This window comes from Mustela erminea, chromosome 13 (assembly GCF_009829155.1).
Source record: "Mustela erminea isolate mMusErm1 chromosome 13, mMusErm1.Pri, whole genome shotgun sequence".
In the NCBI taxonomy this organism is placed as follows: Eukaryota; Metazoa; Chordata; class Mammalia; order Carnivora; family Mustelidae; genus Mustela; species Mustela erminea.
In genome coordinates this window covers 77,132,763-77,152,837 of record NC_045626.1, presented here as the reverse complement: position 1 = coordinate 77,152,837, position 20,075 = coordinate 77,132,763, and the positions used below count along the sequence as shown (strand labels likewise).

General features: G+C 42.5%; 1 protein-coding gene across 7 annotated transcripts in view; it reads right to left on the bottom strand.

Annotated features, from left to right (window-relative positions):
• CIT (citron rho-interacting serine/threonine kinase) overlaps nucleotides 1-20,075 on the bottom strand; it is a 165,338-nt gene that overhangs the window by 128,859 nt on the left and 16,404 nt on the right. For all 7 annotated transcript variants that reach the window (XM_032309532.1, XM_032309533.1, XM_032309531.1 and 4 more), the window contains exons 5-7: nucleotides 17,679-17,780; nucleotides 4,928-5,070; nucleotides 4,113-4,206 (exon numbers count right to left, since the gene is read on the bottom strand). In XM_032309532.1, the coding sequence (XP_032165423.1) occupies nucleotides 4,113-4,206; nucleotides 4,928-5,070; nucleotides 17,679-17,780 (339 nt within the window). The remainder of the gene's footprint in view (nucleotides 1-4,112; nucleotides 4,207-4,927; nucleotides 5,071-17,678; nucleotides 17,781-20,075) is intronic.

Genomic DNA, 20,075 nt, shown 5'->3' with positions numbered 1-20,075 from the left:
GGGATAGAGCCCCGCGTTGGGCTCTCTGCTCAGCGGGGAGCCTTATTCCCCTACCTCCTCTGTCTGCCTCTCTGCCTGCTTGTGATCTCTGTCTGTCAGATAAATACATAAAATCTTAAAAAAAGAAAGAAAAGAAAATGACTAGGAGACAGAAGATGAAGTCCTATTTCAGGAGACAGAGAGGTTAAGAAAAGAAACAAAAAAGGATTAACGGATTCTTTCACAAGCAGATGAGAAGAAAGTAAGAAATCTACTGTCTGTTTCCTGCTAATCCTCTTCCCATAAAATGCTTAAACATGAAACTATTTCAACCTAACTTTCCCCATGTGGCTACGCAGGGCAAAAACATCCACCTGCAGAAGCAGGGCGTGGAACGGAGAGTTGGGGAGGGGAATGGTATCTCATTATGTTGTTCCTCTTGGGGGTAAAGGATTAAATCTTCTCACTTCTAGTAAATGTCAAAAAAGGCTATCTCCTATGGATTTTCAACTGCCCAAGGAGGCTGATTAACACTTAACATGCTATATGGCTCCTTTTTTTTCTTTTAAGATTTTTATTTATTTACTTGACAGAGATCACTAGTAGGCAGAGAAGCAGGCAGAGGGTGGTGGCGGGGGGTGGGGAAGCAGGCTCCCTGCTGAGCAGAAAACCCGATATAGGGCTCCATCCCAGGACCCCGGGATCATGACCTGAACTAAATGAAAAGGCTTTAACCCACTGAGCCACCCAGGCGACCCCCCCTTTTTTTAATTATTATTTTTTAAGTAATCTCTACTCCCAGCACAGGGTTCGAACCCATGACCCTGAGATCAAGACTCACATGCTCTACCTACTGAGCCAGCGGGGGGCCATTGCTATATGGCTCTTTATTGACCATCTCCTTCCAAAGGTTTGTGTGACAGCTGAATGAGACAGGTTGGAAGATTTTGCTATTTGCCACTTGTTGAGAGTCAACTAAGGTGAAATGGGTAGCCTTAGGGCACAGAGTGAGTGGATGGCACGATTTAGCTCGACACCCAAACCTCTGGGCAGTACAGTTCCCCACTGTTTTTAAGAATGCTTCAAAGCAACATGCTAAGATGCCTGAAATAATGACAATGGAAAATGGAAAACCCAATAATCCCAAAGTCCCAAATGGCTAAATTCATAGATAATGTTTGAGAGTAGTAGGGAAAAGATTGATTTTGGGTGAGTAACATACATGAGTTTCAGTAAACGTAGATTATATTTCATATATTTTGAGTACAAAAAAAAATTTAGAACTCCTTTAGGCCTATAAAACATTCTACTTAAAAGAGACACATGTTGGGGGACGCCTGGGTGGCTCAGTCAGTTAAACGTCTGCCTTCCATTCAGGTCATGATCTCCGGGGTCCTGGAATCGAGTCCCACATCAGGCTCTCTGCTCAGCGGGGAAGCTGCTTCTCCCTTTACTTCTGCCTGCTGCTCTACCTACTCTCTCGCTCTGATAAATAAATAAATAAAATCTTTTAATTAAAAAAAAGAGAGAAAGTGTGTGACACATGTTGGGATGCCTGGGTGACTCAGCCAGTTGAGCGTCTGAGTCTTGGTTTTGGCTCAGGTCATGATCTCAAGGTGGTGATACTGAGCCCCACAAGGGGCAACAGGCTCTGTGCTCACTGCAGAGTCTGCCTGAGATTCTTTCCCCTTCCTTCTCTCTCCCCCTCTCTTCTTCCCCTGGACACACTCTCTCTCAAATAAAATCTTTTAAAAAATTTAACCCACTTCCATTGATCAAAAAATAAATGAAACAAGATGGGACTGGGAGGGAGACAAACCATAAGTGACTCTTAATCTCACAAAACAAACTAAGGGTTGCTGGGGGGAGGGGGGTTGTGATAGGGGGGTGGAGTTATGGACACTGGAGAGAGGGAGTGCTGTGAAGTGTCTAAACCTGGCGATTCACAGACCCATACCCCTGGGGATAAAAATATATTATATGTTTATTAAAAATAAATAATTTAGTTAAAAAATATTTTTAAAAAAGTATAATTCTATATTCATACTTGATTTCATCTAGACTGTAGATTAGTCAAAAGGCATTTTCACTTAAAACAATGTTAAGAATTCCTTGCTATGTGCTTGTCACATTTTGGCCCTAAAAGCACAAATTTCTGGAGAGGCAATTCTTCCTCCAAGAGGAAGGTGTGCACCTCCCAAGGATGAAGGACTGAGTGGCTTTTCTCCTTCACCAGAATAATCAGGGGTTGAGCAATGAGTTGCAAATAAACCCGAGTGACTCTGGAAGGCTCGCGCCTGAAGTGAAGGTTGTTCCAATTAGAAGAACTGAAAAGGGATAGTCTGAAGCACTGAAAAACAGAAACCTGAAATGAATGAAAGTCCACTCTCTCCACTTGGGGCTCAGAAGAGAGTGAGTGATTCTAGATGCAGGGATGGAACTTACTCCATTACTCCTTTAATAAGCAGAGACTTTGGATCTTAATCTAGTTTTCCAAGTAGGTATTCTTCTCGTGAATACCTACAGCCGGTAGGTATTAATAAGCTGTCTGATGTTTCTCAATCGACTTGGGATGGTTCTCAACCAGGGATGATTTTGTCTCCGATGGAACCCTCTGCCTGGAGACATTTCTGGTTTTCACAGCTGGAGGAGGGGGTGTTATTGGCATCTAGTAGATAGAGGCCAGGAATGTAGCTAAATATCCTATAATACACAGGATAGCACCCCTAATAAAGAACTATCGAAGGCAAAACATCAGTGGTCAGTGTCAATGGCATCCAGAGCTGACCATGTATCTATGCTTCAATTATTAGACCATGTATCCATGCTTCAGTTTATTTCTAGATGCACGAGTTTATCAAGGTCACCCACGCAATATACTAGTTTTTGAATCCTAGATGATAACCCTTTCCATTACTTAACTTTTTTCCTGTGCTTTATTCCACTAGATTCAACAACCAAGTTTTCATGCCTGTTTCTGCACTGCCCTTTTTTAAGACATAAAATGTTTTGATCCTATAATCTAATTCTCATTGTAATGATCAAGTGGAATCGATTACAAGAACATAATGGGGTGGCAGGAGAAACAGTGCCTAGAGAGACTGTTTTTCCAAGGATCTGAACACCAAGTAAAAGTATCTCAAGTAGGCCTCCAGTCTGCCAAACAGGGAAGCCAGAGCCTGGAGTGCAAAGAGTTAACATAACCCCAAACTTTTTTCCTAATATTAACCTGATAACACCTACCTTTCCTCCAAGGAACTTGAGAAAAAAACGCAATTTTACATATTTCCCTTTATAAGTACTGAATTTTCAGAGGTTGGGAAGAGGGGCATTTTACAGAGTAACCTCCCTAACCACTTAATTTGTGCATTTTAACTAGAATCAGTATTTTACTGAGAAAGAATGAAAAGCCATGTTCCTAAAAATTTGACCAAATGGGTCAGTTGAAAAATAAGTTTTAAGATCTAAGTTGATTTTTCTATTAGACCTACCAGTGTTTTGAACAAATGACATGACAGTTCACTTCAGTATGTACCAATTTCATTAGGGTTTGTTTTTAAATCTATGTACTTCTTTTTTTTTTACTTTGTCATCTTTTCCCTCAAGTATTCTTGCTCTTGATCTCAGCAGGTACCCTCTTGCCTTCTTATTTAGCATGGGAAATACAGCTTAATTTTTACCAGAGATCCAGGACTTCAGAATGACATTTTGAGCGGTTAGTTCTTAATGCTTAAGGATATTTGGTTCAAATGTGCCAGTGATTTCTTTCAACTTTGCTGAATAGAAAATAGAGATGTGAAATAAATAAGATTACAGAAGACAATCTATAATAAGGAAAATGAAAAGAAAAACAAAAGTGAGCATTTTTCCCTTTATGTTTTAACCAAACCATAAGGATGCTCCTAAAAATGTTTTGAAGGGTATTAACAGATAGGGTGCCAAGGTCAAGCAAGTCTGGGAAATAGCTCTATGCCCCCATCCCCACCTCCACCCCTGGAGAAATCATGTCATATACTCGCAGCTGAAGATTCCAAAACATCACTCAATGTTATCCCATATTTTCCAAACTTATGAGGACCACAGAACCCTTTGTAGCACAATCTCTATTAAGCTATCTTAGTCCATTTTGTTACCATCTTATTTGAGTTCATTTTAGCCGCTGATCCAAAATCCACAAGCTTGATGTGTCCTGTTCGGTCAATGAGAATATTCTCGGGTTTGATGTCTCTAAGAAAATCAGGGCCACAAATTAGTGTTGTCTTCTCCATGCAAATCAGCAAGCAACTGCTAACCTCGGATATTGATTCAGCCAACCATCTCAGTGTCTAGATTCTGCTATATAGACCTCCCTATTGATAGATATAAATAATAAGCAAACATTCTGCAAAAAAAAAATTTAAGAAAAAGGAGGAGGAGAAGGAGGAAGAGAAAGGGAAGGAGAAGGAAAACAAAAAGGATGGAGGGAGGGAAAGGAAGCATTCTCGGGTGTACATAAAACACCATATGAGTGACGATGTGAAGAGACACTTTTTGACTAAGGATTTGACGGAACACCTTTGTAAATTACTAATGAGTGAGGTCAGAAGTATTACTGCATGGTCTTCCATTCCTCAGTTTGCAGGTTCCTTCTGCAAATCGAATTTGTTTTTTCCACCACATAACTCAAGGAACCCATGCAAGAATTCTCAGTCTTATCAGCTACATTCACAGATCTTATTAGCAAACTTGAAAACGTTATAATTCGAGATCTATTTCACTGTTGAATGGGTAAAGCTGAAATGTCTGCCTCTCTGGAAAATATACTTTCAGCCAGTTGCAGTTAAGATGGGTTAAAATTTGGATGGAGCATCATTTAGAAGCTGAATTTATTCATCTATTCACTCCATTGTGGGAATTCTTAGGTGATACGGATAAATTCTCAGTACACTTACCAGAGAGTCTCACTTACCGATGTACATATCCCATCTGATGAACGCTGTGAACAGCCAAAATCAGTTCGGCTAGGTAAAACTGAATCATATTTTCATCTAATTGGTCCTCATATCTATTCAAAAGTGACAGCAAGTCGCCTCCAGGCTGATATTCCATGACCTGTAGAGAATGCCAAAGTTATTAATTCTTCATACACCCCAAAAAAAGGAACATCTCAATTAGAGCCTCAAATGCTGCTTGACGCATTATAATTACAATGTCTCCACAAAGCTACCAAGATGTGGGAGACATACTGTAAGCCTTGTAGGGTGAGGTCCCTGCCCTAAGGAAATTACATCTGATACCCAAGAGAATCAATATAATGAAACACTAATCCCAGACACCATGCCCAATGTTTGCAAGGCAAGCTTGAAAAGTTGAATTAAATCCACCCACCCACCCAAGTCGACACCCCAGACATTCCCTAGGATCAGGTACACAGTGTAGATGGAAATTGCTAGAGGGCAACAAACCCTCCAGTATCCTTTTTGCATTTCTCTCAGCACCCAGCAGATTAGAGAAGGCAAGCAATAAATATGATACAATCTTTTCCTGCAACAGTCATCTGACCATTTCTATTAAAAATTTAAATGTGAGCATACTCTCTGACATCATAATTCCACTTCTGACAATTTGTTTTACAGGAACTTATAGTAGTTTGTAGATCGATAGATACATAGATTCACTGTAGCACTGTTTTTAACACAGGGGAAGAAAAGCCTGTGAATCACCCAAACATCCATCATTAAGAAACTGCTGAAATATGGTATATCTTAATAATGGGAGACGTTGTAGATATCAAAAATGAACAGAATCAATCTATTCATACATCTGTGGAAAGCTGCCCACAATAATATAAAGCGACATCCTATACGGGATAAAGTACAACCTCCTTTTCGTGACAAAAAAAAATTACGTTTGTTAAATACATACATAGGGATAAAGTCCGGAAAAAGAATATAGGGACACCTGGGTGGCTCAGTCCATTGAGTTTCCTGCTCTTGATTTCAGCTCAGGTCATGATCTCAGGGTCGTGAGAATGAGCCCTGCCTTCCGGCTCTGCGCTCAGTGAAGGGGTCTACTTGCGCCTCTCCCTCTGCTCCCCCCACCCCCACGTCCAACGCTCACTCTAATAAATAAATAAAATCTTAGGAAAAAAGAATATAAAGTACAGCCTCAAGGAAAATGTCCGATTAGCAAAAAATTTCTTCCACTCCAAGGAATTGAAATCCTTCCTCCTTCTGATGATAACTGAGTATGATATTCTGAGTCAACAGACGGCGTTGAGGCCAATTTGCCCAGGAGGCTTCAAACCACAGCCTGGTGACTTCAGCTCTCTGCCCTTCAGTGTCACCGGCTATAGAATGGGATGGGACTAATTGTCTCACAATACTGTGCCTGGCACCAAGGAGTTCCTCCACTGCTGGTCAAGAACCTTCCTTTCTCACCCTTGGCTATGTAATCCTTCCCTTTCTGGCTAGGAGAAGCTGGGACACGTTTCGATCATCTTTGCAGTCATGTCAACCCTTACTCAATTCTCTTCCTGTCCTTTGCTCTGATTTCCCATTTTGTGAGCGATGCTATAAATATCTTTTGTTTTAAGTTGTCTCAAATCCTTTCTGGAAAGTGGCAAGATCCAAATAAACATCTTAAAAAAAAAAAAAAAAAATACTAAATCTCTCCAACTACTGCATTCCAGAAGCCAATTTTGGGATGTGAATTCTCTCCATCCTCCTCCAAACTCCTGTTTGCTTTTGGTCCAGAATTAGAAGAAAGCTCCAGTCAAGTGAGACACTGAGCATCTGCACATATCCGCAGAGGCCGCAGGCTGGCCCAGTAAAGATTCTGCCCAGCACCAAGTGAACCCCACATCAGAGACCCTTGGGGGAGCCAGGGACCCACATGTCCTCCCGAAGGGCTCTGTATCATCTGGGAGTCTCCCCCATTCACATGACATCCTGCAAGGAGCGGAGAGTCAACCAGATACTGGACAATTTGAAGAGTAAGGTTCCATTTCCACTGCAATTGCAGGAAAAATTTTTATGAACCCACAAGAAGAGACACACTTAGAAGGGTTAGCTGCTAAAATGCAGACTTTATTTCCCCCAAAATTCACAGCAGATTGAAAGCTACCAGTCCCAGCCCTAGAAGAGCCCGCAGGAGCCACCTGGCTGCCTTAAAGCTCACCCACTCATCCCAACCTGGTTCTTTATAGGACCTGGATATGTGGGTGAATGCCAATTTTTACGTCTGTTTTAAATATATATTGCCATCAAAAAGGTCTTAAATATAAAAAAAAAATTCACCAATAACAACAGAAGTACTCGTGCTTTTAGAATGGAAACATCTTAAAATAAGAACAATGCATATTTATGACGACACATCACAGTTATAAATGTTCTAACCTGACTCTATTAAAGATGTGTGAATAAGAAATGCCTTGTAAGTCTGAGGATGACAAAGTCAAACAGATAGCACCACCGGCAACATTTAAGAGCTCACAAACTGACCACTATTTAATACTTCACAACTATTCCTGAAGATTCTATTTTGAAGTGACCAGTAAAATAGTTCAGAAAAGAAGAACCATCTCTTAAAAGGCAAAAGATACGTATTCTTTGCTCCTATTCAGAAGGTCCAATTTCCTGAGCTAAAAACCCCTGCCAAAAGTAGATTAGTCTTTTCTGAGTCAAACAACTTTTCATTTCTTCAAAACCAGGGTTGATTGAGAAGACAAGCGACAAAAATTACAACAGCTGCTAGGCAGCAGGCTCCACAACATGGGACAAAATAGACACGAAATGACAAACCTCTAAATAGACTGGGTCCTTATCAAAGACTAATCAAACTTGACCCATCGACACGATTCCACATTACCATACTAAAAATTCCAAGCACCCGCCATTTGAGAACTTAATCTGGAAATTTACTGAGCAAATTTGGCTGTCCCACGATGTTCACTTCTACTCTAAAACCATCCTACTAGGGTAGAGTTGCCTATTCTGTTATGAACGGAGCCCACGGGGAATATGGCTTGTGTGTGGCCAACCCAAGATGACACCATCATCTTGCTGTTGAGCTTAGACATACAGTGAAAAACACGACTTGGACAGTTTCAGAAAATGGCACCAAGTCAAGAGGTTCCAAAAACATCATCAAAGGTCAAAAACTAAGTCTTCAAGTCTCCATTCGATGACTTGCTATGAACAAAATACCAGGGTCAGCAGAACACTATAAACAATTTAGGGCCCAAGTCACCACCCAGGCTATGCCAGACAGTTCATTCACAGGACCTGGTTTTGTCCAAAAGCATGACTCCGTCCCAGACTTTAACCACTCAGAGTTGCCTGGTAAGGCGCTGTCCCCCAAAAATGTGGCTTCTTACCTAATGAACCTGGTAAATCCTCGAGGACAGGGCTTATCAAACCTGCCTGCCCAACTGAATTACCTAAGGAACTACTTTTTAAAAAATAAACATATTCATCTGGGGTGGCCTGGGTTTCTCAGTCAATAAGTGTCTGCCTTCGGCTCAGGTTATGATCCCAGGGTCCTGAGTTCGAGCCCCACATCGGGCTCCCCGCTCAGCAAGAAGCCTGCTTCTCCCTCTCCCACTCCCCCTGCTTGTGTTCCCTCTTTCGCTGTGTCTCTCTCTATTAAATAAATAAAATCCTTAAAATAAAATAAAACACATTCAGCAAAAAAAAATTGAGTGCCTGCTATGTGTCAGGCACTGTTCTAGATACTAGGAAAACAGCAGAGACTATAACAAACAAATCTCTGGCCTTCATGGGGCTGTAATTCTAGTGGCATCAACAAGAGTAAACATGAAACAGACTGAAAGGGTAAAGTGTGTCTCACTCCCATCCCAACCATTCAGGGAGCCTGTTAAAAATCCCAGGGACCCTGCGTGAGGTGCAGAAATGTGCATTTTTAGGGAGCACTCCAGGTGATTCTGAAGCGACTAGCACAGTGCTGATGAAGGTGTAGAGACAAAGCTGTTCCTGGATTCCATCTACCAGATGAAAAGTTTCTACAGCAGAGGAGCCCTGAATCTAGCCGACACTCCTGATGCTTGCGGTTTTCTTCAGTGACTACCTGGACATGACAGGACGTGCCTACCTCGCCAGGATCACCGGCAACAAAGGGCCGGAAAGGAACTGGTCCATTGGCCCATTAGCATAGAGGCAACCATCCCGCACAGAAGGATGCGCGGGGTCCCTGCCCACATCGAGCAGCTGCAGGTCACCCGAACGGCAATCACTGAGGCACAGTAATCAAAGGCCGGGGAGCCAGGAGGAGGAAAGAGCCCTACAGTGAAACAGTCCTAAACAATGTGATCACCCTGCAGATGGTGGAGAAGGCCCAGCAGCTGACAGACAAGGCTGGCTTGGAGCTATAACGGACTTGCTCTTTTAAAGCAAAGGCATTCAGGCCAACAGAGACAAACCCTGCTAATGGCACAGCTGCAGATGCTAATTAAAGGGCAAATCTTACATGGGTTCGGTTTTGGAAGGAGCGGCGGCTTCTCTGCGGGTGATCGCACTACGCCCCCAAGAACAGGGACGCCAGTGCCCATCAGTTGTGTGGCATTCAAAACAAAAGACAAAACTGTGTGTGTGTGTGTGTGTGTGTGTGTGTGTGTGTGTGTACCACATGCACATCCATACAGACTTGCATGCACACATATCCATATGCGGGGAGAGGGTGAGTAGTTAATAGTTCTTGTACTCTACTCCAATCTGCATGGGGTGTCATTAGAGACCCGCTGTGCTGGCCACCCCTCTAGCAGCGTGCCCTTGAAATGCTTGCACTACAATCAGCATGCCTGAAAGTACCATGGAAATGTAACAATGCTATTGGCATCATTCTCTGCCCTGCGCCAGTGTTCCTGATCTTTGGCATTGGAAAGGAAGGAAGGGATCCTCGAAGCGGAGTGATCCCTGACAGAGACCCTAAATTATTCCTCTTAAAGGACAAGGTCACCAAGAGAAAAGGAGAGAAGACCCTTTGTTTCAGAAAATACAAATCCCAGCCTGACTCATTCGTCTATTCAAAAGATCCTCATTGAGTGTGGAATCATCCAGAGCCTTGGCGAGACACAGATAGCGCACTCAAACCAGGCAACTGAGGACAGGGTTAATGAAGCATCCGGCAGTGGTGAAGAATCCCCGTGCCAGTTAACAGCAGGGGAATAGGTACCACTCCTTGACCTCAAAGAGTCATGGGCAAGAAACAGGATCTCAGGATCTTCACTACTGCGGACGGAATGAAAGGAAGAAGCAGTACCCAGAAATGAGCTGTAGCTATAGCCACAGGACCAGTGTTTTCTATGTGGGGTTCCCCAGACCAGCACCAGCAGCTGGGACCTGGTTGCAAAATCTTGGGCCCCATCCTAGACTTACTAAACCAGAAACTGTGATCGTGGAACCAAGCGAACTGGAACAATGGAATGGAATTGTGACTTTTTTTTTTTTTTGCGATTTTTTTTTTTTATAGACATATAATATATTTTTATCCCCAGGGGTACAGGTCTGTGAATCGCCAGGTTTACACACTTCACAGCACTCACCATAGAACATACCCTCCCCAATGTCCATAACCCCACCCCCCTTCTCCCAAGCCCCCTTCCCCCAGCAACCCTCAACGAAACTAGGAGCTCATTCTTTGAAAGAATTAATAAGATTGATAAACCCCTGGCCAGACTTATCAAAAAGAAAAGAGAAAGGAGCCAAATAAATAAAATCATGAATGAAAGAGGAGAGATCACAACCAACACCAAAGAAATACAGACAATTATAAGAACATACTATGGAATTGTGACTCTTAAAACTCTAAACACATTCACTTGAAATATGCCTCCAAAGAGCAGGACACAAAAAAACAACCGTTTTGAAGATGCAAAAAACCACCCACCCCCCGCCAGGGCAATAACACACTGGGCAAATGACCTGGGGTCAATCAGAGGCATCAATATCTCACTTCACTAATGAGAACATTGAAACCAAAAAGGCCGATGACTCCAGAGAGACCAACCAAGGAACAGTAATAAAACAAGAACCTATATTCTAGCAACAGCTTCCTTCCGACGGGCAGCCAGCTCCCAAACCCTGGCTTCCTCAGCAACAACATGTGAATATGCTGGTGAGTTTTGAGACGTGCCTGAAAACTGGATAATCTTATCCAAGAGATCAAAACAGCACATGTCTCACTGTCAAAACTATCATAAGCTGCCACATTTCACTAAAATAAACAATGAGGTTCTATTTGTTAACTCTCTCCAGGCTCCCAGTCACAGCACGGGCTGCTGTTTATGCAGGCCACGAGGTCACTGCCTAGAAAGCACTAACCTCCAGATTGTTCCTCACCGGAAGGAAATACCCCACACGTGACTGCGCAACCTTTGGTGGAAAGCGAGACAGGAAATACAAAGAACTGATGCCAAGTAGGACCTCACGGCCAGGGTCAGACTGGCAGTGCTCTGGGGTGTAACAGTGTCATGTAATGGGTACAGGAGATGGATCTAGGGGGCCTGGCTTCAAAACCCAGATCTATCTTTTATTACCTGCAAAACAGACTATAACTTGCCCCCCAAGTCCACTCTTCCATGGATTCCCTTGGCCATGCAGCTAGCTGGCACAGAAATGAGGGCATGTGATGAAGTTCTGGTCCACAAAATAGGAGAGGAAATGATGTGTCCCAATTCCACACCATGCTATGTAAAAGGAGTTTTCTCGTTGTGCTCTCCACCCCTTTCTCCTGCCAGCCAGGGCAAACAAGAACATCAAATGCCCAGCTCTAACCATGTCAAGGGGACAGACAACATCTTAAGGGATAAGGAGCCATAAGATAGAAGGAACCTGGGTCCCTGAATTATCACATACAACAGAACTGTTCCATCGGTCTGGGCTGGGTTTTTGTTCTTTTTGCTATAGTAGCTTAGCCTATACCTTAATTAATACATCCTATGTGCAACTGAGGAAGAAAAATTTGGAATGAATAGAGAGAAGTTAATATAAGGCCACTGGAAGGAAAGAAGATTCATAGGTCAGTTATAGGCTCAGAGCAAGGGCAGCCTGAAAAGACCCACAGCATGAGAGCAAAATAAGTCAATCAGAGAAAGAAAATATCATATGATCTCCCTGATATGAGGAATTTGAGAGGCAAAGTGGGAGGTTTGGGGGGAAGGAAAGTAAAAAAAATGAAATAAGATGGGATTGGGAGGGAGACAAACCATAAGAGACTCTCAATCTCACAAAACAAATTGAGGGTTGTTGGGGGGAGGTGGGAATGGAGAGGGTAGTTGCGTTATGGACACTGGGGAGGGTATATGCTATGGTGAGTGCTGTGAAGTGTGTAAGCCTGACAATACACAGACCTGTACTGGGGCAAATAATACATTATATGTTAATTTTTTTTAAAAAAAAGAAAAAGACCCACAGCATGAAAAACATCAGTATAAAGCCAGAAACCTTTAAGAATCTCACAAAGCATTTAGATGCAACAATACTACATATAATGAGTTACAAAACAATGTTTTCTTTGTAAAGATCGGCTCCTTCCTGGAAGGACACTGGTGAAGGCATCTGTTATATGGAACTGAACAGATTTCATCATGAACCAGATCAACAAAGCGCTGTTTCTATGGGCTGCCTGCCAGAATACAGAACTAGCCTTGTTATATAGAATCAGACATTAACAATACAATGGGCTTCATAACAATTTTCTTTTATTTTTTTAACAATTTTCTATATACCAGAAATTGGCAAGACGGTTTCATTGGTATATAATGACAAATAGGAAATTTTTAACCATCAAATTTCAAAGGGATCCAAGTTCAATTTCCTTGCATTGCACTCCCAATTTTGAAAATCCCACTGGATCTAACTTGAATTACATACTTTAGAGAATAAAATTTACACTCTTAATGTGTCATTTCCATAACACAATAAGTTAATCTGTATGTAAATCAATTTCTGTGAAATTAATCATACGTTCTTCCAATAAATGCTTCTTAAGCATTTACTTGGAGAAGCCTACTGGAAGCAAGGGAAACATAATCCCTCCCTTCATGGAGGGAGTAGCCTGGTGGGGGAGCCCAACACCCACCCATGAAGAGGAGGTACAGGGTGCTACGAGTCCACAGCCAGAAGGGCATCCCTCCCACAAGTAGAGGGGTCAGGAAGAGTTTCTGGAAGAAGTGACATCGAGTCCAAGCTCAGAAGGAGAAAAAGGAGTTAGCCCGGGAAATAGGGAAAGAGGGAATGGCATGGAGAAAGGTCAGAGGCCAGTTCAAAGGACCAAAGGAAGTTCAAGATGAATGTAAAGTGCAAAGAGAGGGGTGCCAACGTGGCTCAGTCAGTTAAGTATCTGGCTCTTGGATTCACATCGTGATCTCAGGGTTGGGAGATCAAGCCCAGTATCAGGCTCCACAGGTTCCACACTGAGCATTGAGCTGCTTAAGATTTTCTCCTCCCTGGGCTGCCTGCGTGGCTCAGTCAGTTAGGCATCCAAATCTTGATTTTGGCTCAGGTCATGAGCTCAGGGTGTGAGATCAAGGCCCACAGTGGGCTCTGTGCCCAGTGGGGAGTGTGCTTGAGTCTTTCTCTCTCCTCTCCTTCTCCCCCAGCCCCACCCCCAGCAAAATAAATAAATAAATCTTTAAAAATTAAAAAAAATATATTCTCTTCCTCCTCCTCTGTCCCTCCTCCTGCCCCCAGCTCTCACAATCTCTTAAAATATAAAAGTTAATTAATTAAAATCAAAGGAGAGGAAAGGTAAGCAACAAGCCTGGCAGTATATATGAAAAAGGCCTTGTAAACCACATGGAAGAGTCTGGATTTCATCCAGAGGGCAGCAGGGAGTCTTACAGGGTTTTAACAGCGGATGACTTGGCTGCAGTGTGTAGAAGACCTGGGGGAAGGGCAAGACAGATGGCAGGGAGAACACTTAGGAGGTTACTGCAGTAATGCAGACAAAAGAAGATGGCGGCCAGAACTCACTGGGGAGAAGCAAGAAGCAAGAATGGAGAGAAGAGGTAGCTTTGAGAAATACATAGGACACCAAATCCGATTTCTTTTATTCATTGATTTTTAAATGTATCTTCAATTACACTGCATTTGCATTACAAATGAATGGTTAACTGCCAGGGAGTTCAGGATGATTTGTATGCTTTCCCTGAATTTCAAAGGTTTAGTGATCTGTAAGGGGTCAATAGGTAACAGTGGGATTCCAGAACTTCATGATGCCTATAAAGACCTACAGTCCTCTTGTGACAGAATGTACTTCCAGACTTAGAGACGCTGAGATTTTAGAAAGAAAAAATGGTGTGTATACTTTGGATTATGTACACCCTCGGGTAGGGCTTGGGATATCACCCTGTAATCAAATGCATTCACAATTTTGAGGCAAAATGTATGAAAAGTCACTAAATGGAATGAAGATGAGATTCAGGTCAGGTTTTGCTACAGAGTTCGCGTCAAGTTTTGCTGCCAAATAGTAACAAAAGAACTTGAGGTTATTCAGAACTCTGGGTATTTCGAAATTGTAGATAAGACATGGTGGATCTATAATCGTATCTTAGTTCCTATGCTGAGTTTGGATATTTATGAGAAAACTGTGCCCTTAGCAAGCATTTTACTCCAAATTACCAACGTACTTGAGAAGAGAATGCAGACAAGGAAACAATTACAAGATTCCATCAGCGATACCCAACAGAGCTACTAAAGAAAGGTGTAAAAATGTCATTATAGCCAGGTATCAATGTGCTGAGGCAACTGGAATTCTAGAAAACAGCTGTTTTAAGAGCATTCCTATCTTGTAAGATGGCGGCTAAAGAACCAGAGAAGATGGGCATTAAGCTCAAAATGCTGATGTCAGTGGTGAAATCCAGATGGAAACGCCACAGTCAAAAGACCCAAAAAAGGAAGCTTCCTGCCCCTGGGAGATGTCTTAGCAGAGGAGCAGCTGACACTCCCAATCCACGAGATATTCCACAAGGCTGTATCCAAGAGGAAGTCCACAGCAGCGAATTCCACAATTAAAAAGAAAGGGAAGTTCCACCAATGGGACAAAGCCAATTGGCAGGGAGAAAAATGGCGGCCCCAAAAAGATTAAAATTTTTGAAATGACCCAGTATTACCCTCTTGAAGATGCACTTTGAAAAGTGTTGTGCCATGAAGAACAAAAATAGAAACAAAAGCTACTAGTCAACACGAAGGAAACTATGAGTCAGTAACACTTCCAGGGCCCCTCCAGGCATCCTCACTGGCCACCAGGGAGACAAGCAGTGAGCTCCTTGAAGCCACTGGGCAGTGGCTTGACCAGCAGTTGTCATCAGTTACACAGAACGCTCAGAACTGGTCATCACCTCTACCAAAACTGACTTCAGATTCCCAAGGCATCTCAACAATACTGACTCTGAAGAGAAGGCATGAGCCTGGGCCTTAAGAAGACGAGGCCTTCAACCCAGATGAAGAGGAACACAAGCTTATAGGTCGGCGTGAGGCAAACCAGAAAACTGTGGACTCTCAACGTTTGCCAAAAATCGGGGCCCTTGCTAGTTCCAGGACTGCCCGTGTTCTGTATTGTCTTGAACACTAAAAGGATTGTTTGCAGAGATGAAGTTAAAACATCCAAAACAACACTAACATACAAATAAACCCCTGCTGTTTCAAGGGATCTTCTTTTCTGAGAGCTAATGAAGAAGTCTGTTAATACACCCAAACATGAGGGACTCTAGAAGACACAGAGAGCTCAAAGCAAATGTTGTGTATGCAAGAAATATCCTAGAATGTCAATGAGTCTGAAACACCCCAAGGTCAGTTATGAAAGTCAGGGATCCAAGCCCCATATCTCAAGGAAGGAAAGGTTCGAAGACAATATTCAAGGAAAGGAAGCTTCAGGCCCTAAACAACAGGCACAGTGTTGGTCCTCAAGAAGCATGTGGTTAGTGCAAGGCCAGTCTCTCAACACATCTGTATGAAAACGACCTGTTCAGAAGGCTGGGTAGAGCTTGCAGGGGAGGGGTCTTCTCTACCCAGCATTGGGCTCTCAACTGGTATGAAACCACACTAATCACTGTTTATTATAGGTCAGAAATAAATGCAATAAAGTCCCCCAAAACAATCCATGGAAGTTCAAGGTAAATACCCTTCTCTCTTTTGTGAGTCTCTATAAAAGATCCTCTCCATTCAATGTAATAGGATAGTCTTGTTTGAAGGGCTGAATCAGGAACAAAAATTGTTTCTGGAATACATTTTTTTTTTCCTTTAGGAATCTAAACCCCCAAGAACCTAAACAGGGCCCCAAAATGAATTTTAGCCTTGTATACGTTATGTTACACATACATCAGAAATACTATGGCATTGTTCAAAAGAATGAGGCAGATCTGGGGGAGGTGGGTAGGGGGGTGGGGTAACTGGGTGTTGGTCATTAAGGATGTCACGTGATGTAATGAGCACTGGGTGTTCTATGCAACTGATGAATCACTCACCTCTACCTCTGAAACTAATAATACATTATATGTTAACTAATTGAATGTAAACAAAAAATAATTTAAGAAAAGAAAGCTGCAGAAGGGAGGCAGTTCCCCTTCCCAAATTCATTTACAAGTAACTGCAAAATTCTATAACTACCATCTGAATCACATCTAACACTCAAATGTTTAATGATATCAAAGCACGGAATAAACAAAACAAGGTGTGACGTGCCTCCATGTGTCACACTGCCACAGACAAAGGCAAAAATAAATGTCGGAGGTAACAAAATATTGATAATTTTTAAAAGAATAAAAAAAAAAAAGGAGGCAGATATGTATGTGTATGTGCTGACATGGAAAGATGTTGCGAGTAAATTGCTGAAAGGCAAAAAGCAAGCTGAAGAGCAGAGTAGAGAGTAATAAACAATTTCGTAAAACAAACTATATACATGTGTTATAAATGCAGACATAGAAGTATTTTTTCCATTAGAGTCAGGAAAAACATACATAACCATCAATACATTTCCTTAAGGGAAACGATTAGAAAGAAAGGTAAAGAACATTCTCTTCTATTTCATACATTCTGCCATGTTTGCATTTTCTCAAAATCACAATGTACTGGGGAGTCTGGATGGCTCAGTGGGTTAAAGCCTCTGCCTTCGACTCAGGTCATGGTCCCAGGGTCCTCGGATCGAGCCCCACATCGGGCTCTCTGCTCAGCGGGAAACCTGCTTCCCCCCAACCTCTCTGCCTGCCTCTCCGCCTACTTGTGATCTCTGTCTGTCAAATAAATAAATAAAATCTAAAAAAAAAAAATCACAATGTACTCAGTTTTTATAAATTAAAAAATTTAATGACTTTCACTAGGTTTAGTGGTGATCATCTCACAACATAGACAAATACTGAATCATTATGTTGTACACCTAAACTAATAAGATATTATATGTCAATTATGACCCCCCCAAAAAATTAAAGCAAGATTCTAAGCTATTAAAGGTTAAATCAGATTATTCTCAAATAACTGACTTCTCGTTATTGCCCTTTAAGCCACAGCTATAATACCCAACAAAGATGGGGCCATCTCTAAATGGACTGGCCGTTAATCTTTAGGACAAAGAGAACAAGAAGATACCTTAAAGTCAGGAAAGCAACTCGACAGATCATATGGGCAAGACCCACATCCAGTTCTACATCTGCAATATCTGAGTGTCAGCCCTGGACTAATTCTAAAGAGATGGATGAAAAGACTCACCAGATAGAGGTTATTTTTGTCCTGAAAGGCGTACTGTAACTGGGGGATCCAAGGGCTTGTGCTCCGAGATAATATGTTCCGTTCTTCCTCAAAAAATGAAACCTAGGGGAAAAAGAAACTCTTTAGACAATTACAATAGCATTGGGGCAGGGTAGGGAGATACCCTATCCTCTCTCTACAAGCCAAAACCGATGTCTCTAGCTTAAAAAAGAAAAATCATCCTTTAGCCCAGCACTTGACAAATTTCATTTACCTACTTTGCTCACCATTTTTGCCAGATCTGTATCTTATCTGCCTAATTATTGACTTAACACCTCTCCTTAAAGTCAACTCACTTCTTTTAAATCTAAATATCTTTCTCTTTCTCCTCTTCTTCACCTCCTCTCCCTGAACAACTCAGTCGTAAAGCCATTAGATGGAGCAGAACAGGGTAAGCATCCGTGACAGGTGTTAGGGACAGAGGGCCACAGTGGCCCAGAACAGGGTGCCCGACCCAAGCAGGTGAGGAAGGCAGTGACCATGTATGGGGGCAGTCCAATATCGGGCCCACATAGGGTGAAGAAGGCATCCACGTGTAGGGAATGGCCTGGAACAGGGCATCTGAGCCCACCAATGGGAGAAGCGGCAACAAAGGAGACTGAATGCACACAGATGCATAAATAAGCTAAATATTAGGGGAAGAGAAGAGAGCTACATACACAGAAAGGGTGAACACCAGAATAAACTCAGGGAAGTTGGATGGGACGTGGAGATATTGGGGTGAACACATAGCTGAAACAGAGAAATAAATATAAACGTAAAGTTGTGTGTGTGTGTGTGTGCGCACATGAGGAGGTAGGTGTATTTAGTATTTAGTATGTGTACGTGTATTCCCTGGCTCTGTCCACTGAAAGGGGTCTGGAGGCAGTGGCACCCCAACAGCAATATGGGCACCTAGTGCCCAGATCTTGGCTTCTAAATACCCTCTTACACTGAAAGTTATTGCTCGTCTTTGAGAAGTAACTGATTCCAAGAGTGGGGCAGGCAAGAGCCTGAACCTCTTGTTGTACCAGAAAGCAAGAGACAACTCAAAGATGGGGAAGTGTCAAAAGATGCAAAAACCAACCTAAAGAGACTCTCATGGCCCAACTTAGGGGACAGGTGGAGTATAAAAATACATAATGACAATAATGGCTTGTAACTCACTGACTTAAGCAGGAAAATGCAAATCCACGCAGCTATAAATTAATAAACAGAAAGTTATATGAGGAACAGGTGCTTCCACAGTTTGAAAGCACCTCCCTATGGAATACTAACGTAATGACGAAGCAGAAGGAGGTGACCCCACAGTGAAGCATGGCAGATATGTAAGTGATCATCAACATGAACATGACAAACTGAAACAAAGTCACCCACTGGGAGGCAATGAGAAGAACAGAGCATCTCGTCTGTGGCATTCCTGCCAAAGACCTAGCACCTGAACCTGAGCAACATTGGACATATCTGTATTTTACAAAATAACTGGGTCTGTGATCTTCAGAATCACCAAGGTCATGAGAGTCCAGGGAAAACTGAGAAGCTGGTCCATATTGAAAAAGACTAAAAACACAGGACAACTAAATGCTATGTGGGATCCTGAGCTGGACCCTTTTGTTCTAGAGGAACATGGAATGGCCAGTGGAGCAAGAACGGAGTCTTAGAACGGAGGATTAGACAGTGGTAATGCATGTGGTAATGTATTAGACAGTGGTAATGTATTAGACAGTGGTAATGTAATTTCTTTCCTGATATTGATGGCTGTATCATGGTTCACAGGAGAGTATCCTTATTGTAGGAAATGCACAATGAAGTCTTCAGAAGTAATGGGGCATTGAGTTGGCAACAAATTTTCAAACGGCTCAGGAAGAAAAAAGTTGTTCGTACTTTCTGTTAGTTTTCCAGGTCAACTTGGCTGGGCTATACCACCCAGCTATTCAATCAAGCAGGAACCTAGGTGTTCCTGGAGAACAACAACCCAATTCCTGTAATCTCCTGCACCTGATCTGTGGCCCTTCTCCTTTCCTGGCATATAAAAGGTGTGCAGAAGGGTGCCTGGGTGGCTCAGAGGGTTAAAGCCTCTGCCTTCAGCTCAGGTCATGATCTCAAGGTCCTGGGACTGGGTGTCTGTTCAGCAGGGAGCCTGCTTCCCTCTCTCTCTGCCTGCCTGCCTCTCTGCCTACTTGTGATCTCTGTTTGTCAAATAAATAAATAAAACCTAAAAAAATAAAAAAATTTAAAAAAAGGTGTACAGTGAAGGAGGTTGGCCGAACTGAAAATCCTACATGTTTACTTGCTTGCCACAGACTCTTCGTCTGATCCCTGAAGCTTCCATTAAAATAAATGGTCTCTGAGGACTCTTCTGGCTCTCACCAAGCCCTG